This window comes from Cucurbita pepo, chromosome LG06 (genome assembly GCF_002806865.2).
Source record: "Cucurbita pepo subsp. pepo cultivar mu-cu-16 chromosome LG06, ASM280686v2, whole genome shotgun sequence".
Lineage (NCBI taxonomy): Eukaryota > Viridiplantae > Streptophyta > Magnoliopsida > Cucurbitales > Cucurbitaceae > Cucurbita > Cucurbita pepo.
Window position 1 is genome coordinate 9,921,160 of NC_036643.1, and position 14,238 is coordinate 9,935,397.

The following is a 14,238-nucleotide window of genomic DNA, read 5'->3' on the forward strand; positions in this document are numbered from 1 at the left end:
TATTTTGTTATTTTATTATTTTTAGTTAAACATATTCTCAATTTTAATGTAATTATTATCTTCTATGTTAGTAAACTAGTAGCATATTTCAATTAAAAAATATATTTTTTATTAATATATATATATATTGTTGTCATATATACTATCTTTAAATTATTTTTTTAATTATTTATTTAATTTCATGAGATATTCTTCTATTTTTTTTATTATAATTTTTTTTTTATATTTTTTACTTTTTTTTATTATTTATTTAATTTTAGGATCTATTCTTTTATTTATTTTTATTATAATTTCTTTTATATTACTTAATTTTTTTTTATTATTTATTTAATTTCATGATGTATTCTTCTATTTTTTTTATTATAATTTCTTTTATATTATTTAGTTTTTTTAATTATTTATTTAATGTCATAATCTATCCTTTTATTTTTTTTATTATAATTTCTTTTATATTACTTAGTTTTTTTTATTATTTATTTAATTTTATGATCTATTCTTTTATTTATTTTTATTATAATTTCTTTTATATTACTTAATTTTTTTTTTATTTATTTAATTTCATGATCTATTCTTCCATTTTTTTATTATAATTTTTTTTTTATATTATTTAGTTTTTTTAATTATTTATTTAATGTCATGATCTATTCTTTTATTTTTTTAATTATATATTTTGTTTATATTACTTAGTTTTTTTTTTATTATTTATTTAATTTCATGATCTATCTTTTTATTTTTTTTTATTATAATTTCTTTTATATTACTTGGTCGCCTCGTTTCGACTCGGTTTGACTCAATCTACTAACCCGGACCATGTACATTCCTAATTTTTTAAACCTCCTATTTCAATTAAAATATTTTTATTTATTTTTTATTTGGATACAATACCTTTAAACTAATCTTTATTTATTTATTTAATTTCATAATCTATCTTTATATTTTTTTTATATTACTTTGGTCGACCATTGCACTCGTTGTTTTGCACTCGTTGTTTTGGATTGGGTAAAAAAAAATCCCTCAACACAACCCAACTCCAACTATTTACATTCCTAATTTTTTAAACGTTTTTTTTTTTTTTTTTTTTTTTAACTTTTTAAAAAAATGGAAAGTTTAAAAGTTATTATTTAAAATTTAAAAATATTTAATATTATATATTATTATTAATTTAGTGTTATTTATTTATATAAAATTAGCTTTATTTTTAGATATTTCTAAGCATATAAAATAAAAATATCTGTAACAATTACGTATATCACACCGTATCGTTTCCTTTAGCTCTCACGGTTTTCTCCTCTCCTCTTGAACCCTAGATTCGATCTCCCTCGCCAGCCACCATCCAGCGCTTTTGGAGAAACACAACACTACTTTTATTCGCCTTTCTTGGTCACCATGGCCGAAGAAGTTGTTGTAGCTACCGGAGTGGCGAGCCCCGAGCCCTTGGATCACAAGCGGAAGCTTGCAGATTTGGACAGTGAACCCATTGATGAAGCCCCCACGGAGAATAATGGCGAGGAGTCTACTGCTCCTGACAGCTCCGACGTTGCCACTGATGACGAATCCGAGGCCAAGCGTCTTCGGCTCGACGGGGAGTCCGAGGAAAATGGTATTTTTCTTTTTCTTTCTTCCTTGCGTATTGTAGCATTTTGAGGTGATTTCAGCTTTTGTGTTCTTGAAATCCATGGAGATATCGAATGTGTATTTGTGGATTTTGTTTGTCTCTTTCCGTCTACTTCTTTAAGTACCTGGTAGCTGCTAGCGAAAAATGCTGGACGATTTTTCTAGTGCCCAAATTTTTGGAGTGTCCTAGTTTGACGTGTGTTAGACATGGACACAACGGTCTATGCTGCATAGATTCTTGTATTTTAAGCTTTGTTTCTGGCAGATAATGTAATTCTACCATAGATAATGTAAGGACAGGGAGAATGAAAGTGAACATAGATCTTGGATGTAGAAATCACATAATTTTTCTCTTGGAAAAGCTGATGTTTCCCATTATCTGGCCTGGAATTTAAGTGCATATTTTCTTGATTAGATGGAGAAATTTCCAGCCAACACATGTTATGCTATATATATAGTTTGAGTTGTAAAAATTGGATTATTGTTGAAAAGGTTCTTTGGTGATGTGCTTGACAAGAATTTAACCCTTTTGTGTTGTGGTAATTTTTGTTTTACTCTTGATAATGCAATCGATGGTTCATGAAAGTAATATATGATTATTTATTCTTGCTCTAAAGTACGATATATTCGTGTTTAATTTTCTTCTACAGTTAGTGAGAACGGGTATCAAGAAAAGAAGCCAGAAGAGCTGGCTAAGGAAGATGGTAATCAATCATCTCAAGAGGAACAACCTGCTTCATTGGAGGAGGTACCTGAAAAAGAGGAAGCTGAGCAACTCACCTCAGAGCCTCATGAAGCAGGTGATGCTCAGGATTCTGCTGCTGAAATCTCTCAGGAGGACAAAACTCAAGAACTCTCCAAGGAAGAAAGTCAACCTCCAGAAGTGGAGGCTGCACTGCCACTGCAGGAGAATGCTTCGAATGCTGAGCAAGATCAACCTTCATCTGGGGCCGAAACAACAACATACAGAATGGAAGTTCCTAACAGTAAGGTGTGAACTTGTGAGATATTTAATTTTAATCCTAGGATTGTTGTCCAAGCTTGACACACAGTTTATTTATACCTTTTTTAAACAATATTTTTCCAGCCTTTATATCAAGTAATGATATTAATTATTTTTTATGGTTAAATTACAAGGTCAGTCCTTGAACTTTTAGAGGTGTATCTAGTAGGTTTACAAACTGGGAAAATCCTAATTTTCAATGTTGTATCTAATAGGGTTCTCAATAAGGTTATTAAGTTTATGAAGTTTCAATGTTATGTCTTATAGTTTGTTGACTGATGATATGTTTCTTAAAGTTCAAGGGTCCATCAGACACCAAATTAGTTGTTTAGGAATGTATTAGTCACTTTTTAAAGTTCCGGGCCTATTAGATGTTTTTTAAAGCTTAGTAGGAATCTATTAGATACAACTTTGAAAGTTCAAAGACCTTACTTATAATATAACCTTGATAGAGGTATGCAGCAAGTGGAATGGCGATGCCTGCCTTTCTTTGAAACATTTTAATTATTCATTCAATGGAATGCTTGAATACAGACGGATGCATTCTGAAGATAACATGGCCTGAATGTTAAAAAATNTATTGTTGAAAAGGTTCTTTGGTGATGTGCTTGACAAGAATTTAACCCTTTTGTGTTGTGGTAATTTTTGTTTTACTCTTGATAATGCAATCGATGGTTCATGAAAGTAATATATGATTATTTATTCTTGCTCTAAAGTACGATATATTCGTGTTTAATTTTCTTCTACAGTTAGTGAGAACGGGTATCAAGAAAAGAAGCCAGAAGAGCTGGCTAAGGAAGATGGTAATCAATCATCTCAAGAGGAACAACCTGCTTCATTGGAGGAGGTACCTGAAAAAGAGGAAGCTGAGCAACTCACCTCAGAGCCTCATGAAGCAGGTGATGCTCAGGATTCTGCTGCTGAAATCTCTCAGGAGGACAAAACTCAAGAACTCTCCAAGGAAGAAAGTCAACCTCCAGAAGTGGAGGCTGCACTGCCACTGCAGGAGAATGCTTCGAATGCTGAGCAAGATCAACCTTCATCTGGGGCCGAAACAACAACATACAGAATGGAAGTTCCTAACAGTAAGGTGTGAACTTGTGAGATATTTAATTTTAATCCTAGGATTGTTGTCCAAGCTTGACACACAGTTTATTTATACCTTTTTTAAACAATATTTTTCCAGCCTTTATATCAAGTAATGATATTAATTATTTTTTATGGTTAAATTACAAGGTCAGTCCTTGAACTTTTAGAGGTGTATCTAGTAGGTTTACAAACTGGGAAAATCCTAATTTTCAATGTTGTATCTAATAGGGTTCTCAATAAGGTTATTAAGTTTATGAAGTTTCAATGTTATGTCTTATAGTTTGTTGACTGATGATATGTTTCTTAAAGTTCAAGGGTCCATCAGACACCAAATTAGTTGTTTAGGAATGTATTAGTCACTTTTTAAAGTTCCGGGCCTATTAGATGTTTTTTAAAGCTTAGTAGGAATCTATTAGATACAACTTTGAAAGTTCAAAGACCTTACTTATAATATAACCTTGATAGAGGTATGCAGCAAGTGGAATGGCGATGCCTGCCTTTCTTTGAAACATTTTAATTATTCATTCAATGGAATGCTTGAATACAGACGGATGCATTCTGAAGATAACATGGCCTGAATGTTAAAAAATTTACTTCTCGTCCATCTACAAATCTTGCTGGAATTGCATATGACAAATTGTTGGCCTATTTACTGCAGGTAGGTGTTCTCATTGGCAAGGCTGGTGATACAATTAGATACTTGCAGTACAATTCTGGTGCGAAGATTCAAATCATGAGGGATGCAGAAGTTGATCCCAATTGTATAACTAGACCTGTAGAATTAATTGGAACTTCGGAAAATATAAAGAAGGCAGAGGAGTTGATTAATGCTGTGATTGCAGAGGTTTACTTTTTTTATATTGTCTTTATTTTTTTTTTTGCCATTCTCCTTGCATCTTTGTCCAGTTCTCTTAATTTTTTCCAGTAACCCAGTATTATTTTTCAGTTAATCATTGTTTAGCATCTGTTGGAAGTTCATTGTCCTGATATTGACTTCTCGATTAAATTTTATTTTCTCATAGGCTGATGCAGGTGGATCTCCATCCCTTATAGCCAAAGGCCTTACTTCATCGCATTCTATAGCAACTGCTGAACAGATTCAGTTACAAGTTCCGAATGAAAAGGTTGGCATCCATATTTAAGTGGTTATTTTATCAACTTGTTCTGCCAACCACTTACCTGAAATTTCTATTGCCTAGGTTGGTTTAATTATAGGAAAAGGTGGGGAGACTATTAAAAGTCTGCAGACCAGATCTGGGGCACGTATACAGGTAGTTGATACGTTGCACGTCTATCTTTATGGTACATGTTCATTTATTTTTATGATTTAATATCACCATCATTTATAATTTATTTGTTTTCCATGTAGTTGATACCCCAAAATCTTCCAGAAGGAGATGTGTCCAAGGAAAAGACTATTAGAGTAACTGGTGATAGGAAGCAGATTGAAATTGCTACAAACATGATAAAGGAAGTTATGAGTCAGGTATGCTTAAGTAGTTCACCTTTTCTCCAGACATTTTGGATTTTATATCTCTAAATCTTTGCTTGAAATTTGATGCTTGGTATCATAAATGCTTTTAGTATATACATATGTATATTCGCCAATACTTCCATGAATTGTGCTTACTTTTCTTGTTATTATTATTTTTTGGGGTTGAATTATTAGTCTATACTTCCTATTTCATACATAAGGTCAGTGTCTATGATCACGTTCCTATCTAAATGGCTCCATCTTTTGGTGCATAAGTTCTATTTTACGTTACTTCCATTGACTAATGAATATTACGTCATGCTGATTGGTGATTTACATTCCCTTCTGCGATTTTATTATATACAGCGGTTTTGCTATTATTGATACTTAATCTTACTTGTTAAGTCTTGTCTGAGACTAGAGATAAGGTGTTGAATTAACAACGTTAGATTGTACTACAGGCGAATCTGCTCAGTGTTAAAGAAGCGAATATTAGCATCTATGTGCTATTTAATATAGTTCTAGCTGTGGAAAGTGTTATACATTTTTATTCAGTTGATGACATTGATGGATCAGTACTAGATTCTTTTCAATCATGCTGGTTGAGTATATAAATTTGACCTGGTTTAACAATCACTTCTATGGGAAACAGTATGCAGATTTTGTATGGTATAATGATTTTTAATGGGATTGGGGAAATCTCTTGACTGGTGATCCATCCTAATAGCTTGTGAAATCAATGAATGGTCTATGAAAAGATGACATGAATGTTCTAGGAAAGATCGTATACTGAAATCCAAGATACCGGTTACCATAATTATCTATCATAAAGGTGTCAAACTCGAATTGGTTGGCTTTAAAACTGCAGATTACAATATTGCCTTTTCCGTGGGGTCGACATTGCTTTCTTGCTGTATCAATAGACAACTCCTATTCACTCCCATCCACTGAAGAGAGGTATCAGGCATTAAATCTCGCGATTGCAGGATGTTAATAGTTGGTAAGATTGCTTCAAGATTTCAAACTAAGAATAACTGAGTAAGAATGTATTGCATTAACCTTAGTGCTCATTAGTGGACCCATTTTCTATGCTTGAGATTGTGTTGGAAGAAAGTAATGCCTGGTTGAAGTCATGATGCTTTCATTTGCTTGATGGGACCTAGTATTTAAAGCTGATACCATTGCTCAGACATCATAGGCATGGAGATCTGGTGCCATGCCACCCTAACTGTACTATAGCAACAGAATCACTTTAAAACTAATGACAAACCAGTGTCAATGTACTTTTTTTTTTTTTTTNAGTGAAATGCACAGCATATGTTGGTACTATCGAATGAAAGAGTTATAGATTTAGTTGTAAAGTGGATGCTGATATACCTGACATCTGTTTAGTAGAATTACTATCTATTTGATGAACAGAACAACGTATGTGTGAGATGCTTGAGTACAAGTGTTAAGCTTTCTCCATGATTTCGTCGTCACTAGACTTGTTCTGCGCTTTTTCATCCCTTTTTTTGAAGAGCTTTTCAAATTTGTTAATGTGGTGCAGATTTGAGGGAATGTTTTGTTATTTGTAATTTGTCCACTTCACTTCCATCTGGAATTATATATGGGCAGATGTAATTGTCGATCATTTCCTCTTAGCCTTAGAAGCCATGCTAATCTGTGTGCTTCCTGATCTAATATTTACGAGTGCTTTAGGCTACATGATCTCCCTGTTAACAGATTGAATGATATTAGGATGTTGTGTACATGTTCCCTTGCATGCACGTGGTTAAAACGATATGATATATCTGGTATTTTCTTGGTTTGATATTCTTTAACATCATTTGTATAAATCTTTTATCTTCTTTTCATTTTTTCTTGAACATCCGAGTGGTAATTTGTTGTGTTCGTAATGTTGTTGTAGCTCCAACTTATTTTATAGGACTTATATGTTTCCAGGGCTCTCATCTATGTTTTTGAACAAGAGATTTCAATCACCAAGTTCAAGCTGTTCATTTTCTTAAGTTATATTTCTTTACTTGCATATAATTGAATCTTAGAAATTTTTTTATCTGTTTACTTACCTCTTGTTTTTGTCCTTGGAGTAGACTGTGAGGCCTTCTCCACACTCCACTGGTTTTAACCAACAGGCTTACCGGCCCCGTGGACCTGGTGGCCCGACTCAATGGGGTCAACGGGGTCCTCATCCTTCACATCCTCCAGCATATGATTATCCACACAGAGGACCTTATCCATCTCATAATACCCAGTATCAGCATCCTGCATATGGAAACTATCCTCAGCAAATGGGTGGCCCTCGAAGCAGCTACAGCTCTGGTTGGGAGCAAAGGGCACCCCGCAGCATGCAGGGGCCACCGCCGCCAAGTTCAGGTGGTTACGACTACTATGGTGGAAGAAGCCACGTTTCAGATGCGCCACCTTCTCATTTTCCTGGTGCTATGCCGGCACATGCTCCTGGCCCTTCTCCTGCCCCGGCTCTCGGTCCACCACAAACTCAGTCCAGTTACAACTATAGCCAGCAGCAAAGTCAAGGTTATGGACATGCTGCGCCTTTTTCTCAGGCAGCTCCACATCAGAGCTACGGTCATGGATATGAACAGAAATACGACCATCATGCTCCTGTGCAGAATCCATACGGTGGACACGGGAACGCTCAACAACTTTATCCGCAGGCTGGTGCACAACAGGCTTACCCTGGACAACAACAGTATGATAATAAGCCTCCATCATATGGTGTTCCAGCCCAAGGACCACCTCCCCAGTCTTATGGCGCTCCGAGGGTTGGTCAGCCCGCAGAGCCTTATCAAGGTGGCTCTGCCCCAGCTTCATATGGACAAAATATGCAACCTCAACAGACATATCCCTACCCAACTGGTGGTTCGACCCAGCAGTATCCTTCCTATGGCACCGTACCAAACACGGATGGTTACAATCAGGTGCCTGCTGCTTCGGCTGCTGCCAGTTACTCACAGCAGGGTGCCCAAGCAGGTTATGGTCAACCTGGTGTGCAGCAACCGTCTGCCTACGGCCAACAAGTAGCTCCTGCTGCAGCATACGCGCAGTATCCGACCTCCCAGCAGGGTTATCCAGAGCAGGCTGCTGGATATGCGACATACCAAGCGCCACAAGATCCCACAGCTTATAGTGCTGCCACAACAGCTGCTTCAGCAGCTTATACTGCTCCAGCCAGTGGGCAGCCCGGTTATACTCAACAGGCCGTGAGTCAGCCAAACTACGATCAGTCAATTCCACAATCGGGCGGGTATGGAACCGTGCCTTCAAGTGCTCCGGTAGGCTATGGGAAGAGTGTGTGACCGCAGCTGCAGCCTTGGGTATACGCAGTACGATTCTACTCAAGTCTAGTCGAAAATTTTGATAAATTTAGCTTTAGGATCGTTGGCTGTGTAAGCATAGTAGGATGTTCAATACGCCGTGTAGGGAACATTGGCTGTTGTATTTGCATTGAGATAATATCGACCAGGTCATTAAAAGCATTCAGCTTATAGGATTATGAAGTCAAGACTCTTTCATTGATGGATAAATTGGAATGCTCATCATCATTTCAACGGTGTTAATTGATGTTTGGAAGGCTGATATTGATTCATCCCATCCCTTCTTCATCGCACATTTCTCGATCCAACTCCTCTCCCCGTGGTATTTGTTTTTACTTTGTGGATGAGTCTGTGTAGGTTGATGTTTTTGTTGCAGGTTCCTCCTTCTTATGCTCTTCTTGCATCCATTAAACCAAGAGGACTCAAATCTGTTGTTAAGAATCCTGGTTGGTTTGCTGCCTTGGACGTAGAAATTCGAGCTTTACAACACTGACATTTGGATTTAGTTCTTCGTTCTGCCAACACCAACATTACGGGCTCTAAATGAGTGTTTCAGATTAAATATTTGCCCAATAAATCTCTAAGGTTACTTAGGTTACTTACTCAGATAAATCTCTAAGGTTACTTAGGTTACTTACTCAGATTACTGGTCTAGACTACAATACTTTTAGTCTGATTCTCACATTAAATGGTCCCTTCAGCATCTTGACGTTAAGAATGCTTTTCACGAATGCTTTCCACATTGACACTGTTACTGAATATATTCATATGGAACAATCTTCTGGATATATTGATCCTTACTTTCCCACTCATTTCTTCTCATACTTGGTTTTTCTTGCAGTCGCGTTGACGCATCTCTTTTGTCTTTCATCAACAATTTATAACCTTATCTATCTGCTTCTTTATGTTGATGATATTGTTGTTATCGGCAACAATCCATCTTTTCTTGACAACTTTACCCGCAAGCTTCATCTGAGTTTGCTACCATGGGTTTGGGCTCTTTCAGTTATTTTCTTGGTCTTGAAGCTTCACCCACTCCTAATGGTCTCTTTATTAGTCAGTTAAAATATGCTTGAGATATTCTTACTCGTGCTCAGTTGCTCGAAAGCAAATCAGTCCACACCATGGCTGTTTCTCAACACTTGAGATATTCTTACTCGTGCTCAGTTGCTCGAAAGCAAATCAGTCCACACCATGGCTGTTTCTCAACACCTGACTGTTGATGGTTCTTCTTTATCTGAACCTACTCTCTATCGATCTCTTGTTGGCGCCCTTTAGTACTTGATCATTACGCACTCAGATATTTTCCATGCTGTCAATTATGTTACACTTCACTTTGGTCTTACCTTTTGTCCATCCACTGTTCCTAGTGCGCTAGTGGCTTATTCGAATTTTGAATGGGTTGGCTGTCCCGACGCTAGTCATTCTACATTTGACTATTTCATTTATCTTGGTAACAATCTAGTTTCTTGGAGTGCCAAGAACCAACCTATTGTCTCACGCTCCAATTGTGAATCTGAGTATCGTGCTCTTGTCATGACTGCTACTGAACTTCTTTGGCTTACACATATTTTGCATGACCTCAAGATCCCCATTTCCAGCAACCCTTGCTCTTATGTGACAACAAAAATGCTATTTTTTGAGCTCCAATCCCGTTTCTCACAAGCAAACCAAGCATGTTGAATTAGTTTATCATTTCCTTCGGGAACTTGTTGTCGCTAGCAAACATTGCACACAGTATGTACCTTCCCATATCCAGGTTACCAAAAGTGTCTCTCGACCTCTTTTTTAACTTTTCAGATCCAAGGTTCACGTCCGATCAAATCCGACGCTCAGCTTGCAAGGGAGTCTTGAGGATATTTAGTCTTCCATTACGGTTTATCATATGCATCATATTTGACCCTTAATTATAAGTTAATATCTTGTATTATTGAGGATATTTAGTTTTCTATTACGACTTACCGTATGTATCATATTTGACCCCTGATCATAGGCTAATATCGTGTCCCACACACTTGCCCACACACACGCACACACATTTATTTTTTAGATATTTATTCTCTACCAACTCTTAAAAATATATATTTTTTAAAATTATTTAAATTGAGTTGAGTTCAAATAAATAAAAATTTTATGAATCGCTCAAACTAAACTGAATTCAATCAAATTTCAAATTTATTGCTATTTCTTTTTAAAAAGAAATATATATATATTATTTTACACTTATTTTTAGATATTTATTATCTAATAACTCTTAAAAAAAATATATTAAAATTGAGTTAAAAATCTTAATTAAATATTTAAAATAAATAAATAAATAAACCTTATGAATTAATTTTTTTTTTCAAAATAAAATTAAATAAAGGACCCGAACAACCCAACTAACCCAAATAAAAAAGATTAGGGTTGGATTGAACTCATTATTTAATAATGTCCGTTTAGATGGAAACAATTGAATTAGGTCTATACAATATCCAAACCCGACCTAACCCAACCTACATACACCCGAATATTTTTTAGAATTTTATTATTATTATTATTATTTAATTTTAATTTTATCACGGTTGTTTTATGTGTAGTTATTTAATTGTAGCTATGGGTCACAATGTTACATCTTCGAAAATAGGTTCTACAGAAGGGCCTATTACGTAGTAATCTCAGGCCCAATTCTTATTGCTCCATCGGCCCAGCCCATCTCACCTACGGCCCGGCCCATCCAACCTACGGCCCGGCCCATCCCACCTACGGCCCAGCTCCAGTTTATTTAAGACAAAAAGGGACTATATCGCTAAAACCCTAGCCGCTGCTCTTACTCTCTTTTCCTTCTTCAGCTACTTCTCTTCCCTCTCTGTGGCATTCAAGATCATTCTGTAAGTGAAGCCGTTGCAGAGAAGGGATCATGGTGCACGTCTCCTTCTATAGGAACTGTAAGCATGAATCTCTTACTTTTCCTTGAATGATTTTGTTTTCATTCTCAATTTTCCATCTTCCGTTTCTCTAATACTTTCTTGTTCGTCATTTGATTGTGTTTCGCACATGTTTTGCTACTTTGCTGATCGGTATAGCTGGAAATTTCGAAGGATTTAAATCGTTTTAAATGATTTTTACAGCTCCTTTTGAGCTGTGGATGTAAGTATTATTTGTTGTTGAATCGGGGACATTGGATTTTATAGGAATATGATGCTCGATAATAATCTCTTAGGGTTTTTTTTTTTCTTTTTTGAAATTTTGTTCTTTGCATCTTATGGAGATTAAGAAATGGCATAGTTCGTCTTACGCAAAAACTTCAAAAAATAAAAAATGCTTCTTCTTGGTGTTTTTACTTAAGAGCTAAGATAATTGATGTGTTGGTTTTATCAATATGTAGATGGGAAGACATTCAAGAAACCCCGACGTCCTTACGAGAAGGAGCGTCTGGATGCAGAGTTGAAATTGGTTGGAGAATATGGGCTTCGTTGTAAGAGGGAGTTATGGAGGGTTCAATATGCATTGAGCCGAATCCGAAACAATGCTCGTATGCTCTTAACACTTGATGAAAAGAACCCGCGTAGGATTTTTGAGGGAGAGGCTCTTCTTAGGAGGATGAACAGGTATGGTCTTTTGGATGAGAGTCAGAACAAGCTCGATTATGTCTTGGCCCTTACTGTGGAGAATTTCCTTGAGCGTCGTCTCCAAACTCTCGTGTTCAAGTCTGGTATGGCTAAGTCTATCCATCATGCTAGAGTGCTCATCAGGCAGAAGCATATAAGGTAGTATGCCTTCATTAGCCTTTTCCATACCCATAACATTCTTTATTCTTCCATTAGCTATTTTGATTACTTTTCGTTGTTTTGTAAAATTCTTAGTGCTTGATGATCAACTCTTACAAATATCATATTTATTTTCTGAGAATTGATTGTTGCTATGCTGCTTTCGTTTAGATATAACACATAAAATGCTTTGGGAAAGAGCCAAACTGCATAATGTAGAGTCGAACTTCAATGTCGTTTTTTTATTTATTTATTTAATTAAGTTCTTATACATTGATATATGTATGTTGGATGTAAAGTACTGGGCATTAATAATATCATCTGTGTCACATTTTCTCCTTAGGGTTGGAAGGCAGGTGGTCAACATCCCTTCTTTCATGGTGCGGGTCGATTCCCAGAAGCACATAGACTTCTCACTCACGAGTCCGTTTGGAGGTGGCCGTCCTGGAAGGGTGAAGCGAAAGAACCAGAAGGCAGCTGCAAAGAAGGCTGCTGGAGGCGACGGTGATGAAGAAGACGAGGATTGAGTTATTGATGAAAAAAATGATTATCCGAGATGAAAACGATTAGCTGAGGATCTCAGGTACTGAGATCAGCCTCAATCTAAACCTTATCTATTGATATTTGAAAGAGAATGTTACCTCCTTTTAGAAGTTTTGCTTTAAATATTTTTGAATTAGAGAACTTGTTTGTTTTTTTTTTTTTTGTTATGGCGACTTGATTATAACCTATTTGGTTTTTTTAAGTTCTCACAGTTTTCATGAATTGATACTTGATCATGTGAAGGACTCAGTTTTTTCTTTTCTAAATATTTTTATGCACTATGAATTATTTTAGTTCATTTGATCCATTGCTAGGTTTTGTAATTCTAATGCTTATGAGTTCTTCAAATCTAATTTAAGATGCCCAAGAGCTTCATAAAAGGGTATAGGGATGTGACCCGATAAATTTTCAATTCAAGTAGATTTCGATAAACATCTCGATGTATTCTATGATGGTAACAAAGATATCGAGTCAATCATTGAAAAGAATGGTTGATGCAAATTTGTTATTTGGTATAAGATGTTTTTGTGAGTCGCGCGTTAGAATTAACATTTCGAGTTATATGTTATTGACCTTAAAAGCTTCTCTTCCCTAAAATTTTAAATGTTCGAATTCTTAGTATTGTATCCTTTAAAAATATGGAGAGTTTATCATTTTTTTTTTTTTGAAAGAAATAGCAATATCAATTTTATTTAATCTAAATGACTAATATGTATACCTTTTTTATTTGTATAATTTTAAATATTACATCAAAATGACCCTTTACATGTTATTACAAGCCAAGAAGAAATATGTTATTTTCTAACCCCCAATCTTTCTAAGATTAAAAAATATGGCATATTCTTGCTCAGCAATCAATAGACCGAACTAAGAATTTCAGATTAGACAATATTGTTGAAAACAACTCTTTGTGGTTAATATTTCATCCTTTATTAACATCAATCGAGAAGAGAATAGAAAAGACTATTGTAGACTACTACTGTGTTCTTTCTCTACTTGACATCGTGAGTAGTCTTTATGATTCAGTAAGTTTAAGAAATTATATGTGATTTCCGTTGGAAGAATTAAGAAATTATAGCAACTACAACATGTGTGCAACATGCATGATGTTTTATGTGCAAGGACAAGACCTTTGGAAGGTCGTTGGCGGGAGTGAAACTACGCCGTCAACGGAGGATTCTAATGTTATCCTACGCAAATGGAGGATGAATACAAACAAAACAATGTTTGGCTTGAAAACCACAATCAGCATATTTGGGATGACAAGACAAGCAAACAAAACAATGTTTGGCTTGAAAACCACCATCAGCACATTTGGGTTGACAAGACAAGCAAACAAAACAATGTTTGACTTGAAAACAACCATCAACACATTTGGGATGATAAGACCATATTTGGGATGACAAGACAAGCAAACAAAACAATGTT

General features: G+C 35.6%; 3 protein-coding genes across 3 annotated transcripts; all 3 read left to right on the forward strand.

The window, feature by feature from the left end:
• Positions 1-1,260: 1,260 nt before the first annotated feature.
• On the forward strand, positions 1,261-2,611 carry LOC111796793 (HIV Tat-specific factor 1 homolog). Its single transcript, XM_023679552.1, has 2 exons — positions 1,261-1,600; positions 2,265-2,611. Exons 1-2 carry the CDS (start codon positions 1,387-1,389, stop codon positions 2,609-2,611), a joined length of 561 nt encoding a protein of 186 aa, XP_023535320.1. The 5' UTR covers positions 1,261-1,386.
• A 677-nt stretch (positions 2,612-3,288) lies between these two features.
• LOC111796794 (far upstream element-binding protein 1-like) lies at positions 3,289-8,811 on the forward strand. The gene is made up of 7 exons (XM_023679553.1): positions 3,289-3,301; positions 3,367-3,707; positions 4,365-4,550; positions 4,729-4,830; positions 4,906-4,977; positions 5,076-5,192; positions 7,274-8,811. The coding sequence occupies exons 1-7, from the start codon at positions 3,289-3,291 to the stop codon at positions 8,498-8,500; spliced, it is 2,058 nt and encodes a 685-aa protein (XP_023535321.1). The 3' UTR covers positions 8,501-8,811.
• A 2,506-nt stretch (positions 8,812-11,317) lies between these two features.
• On the forward strand, positions 11,318-13,069 carry LOC111796934 (40S ribosomal protein S9-2-like). Its single transcript, XM_023679752.1, has 3 exons — positions 11,318-11,445; positions 11,886-12,267; positions 12,611-13,069. Exons 1-3 carry the CDS (start codon positions 11,418-11,420, stop codon positions 12,792-12,794), a joined length of 594 nt encoding a protein of 197 aa, XP_023535520.1. The 5' UTR covers positions 11,318-11,417; the 3' UTR covers positions 12,795-13,069.
• Positions 13,070-14,238: the final 1,169 nt, after the last annotated feature.

Excerpts from the sequence above, each read along its gene's own strand:
- LOC111796793 (XM_023679552.1), top strand. The coding sequence starts at position 1,387 with ATGGCCGAAGAAGTTGTTGTAGCTACCGGAGTGGCGAGCCCCGAGCCC. Across the intron at positions 1,601-2,264 it reads CGGGGAGTCCGAGGAAAATG|TTAGTGAGAACGGGTATCAA; the intron begins GTATTTTTCTTT and ends TTTCTTCTACAG.
- LOC111796794 (XM_023679553.1), top strand. Across the intron at positions 4,551-4,728 it reads TTAATGCTGTGATTGCAGAG|GCTGATGCAGGTGGATCTCC; the intron begins GTTTACTTTTTT and ends ATTTTCTCATAG. Across the intron at positions 5,193-7,273 it reads TAAAGGAAGTTATGAGTCAG|ACTGTGAGGCCTTCTCCACA; the intron begins GTATGCTTAAGT and ends TCCTTGGAGTAG.
- LOC111796934 (XM_023679752.1), top strand. The coding sequence starts at position 11,418 with ATGGTGCACGTCTCCTTCTATAGGAACT. Across the intron at positions 11,446-11,885 it reads CGTCTCCTTCTATAGGAACT|ATGGGAAGACATTCAAGAAA; the intron begins GTAAGCATGAAT and ends ATCAATATGTAG. Across the intron at positions 12,268-12,610 it reads ATCAGGCAGAAGCATATAAG|GGTTGGAAGGCAGGTGGTCA; the intron begins GTAGTATGCCTT and ends TTTTCTCCTTAG.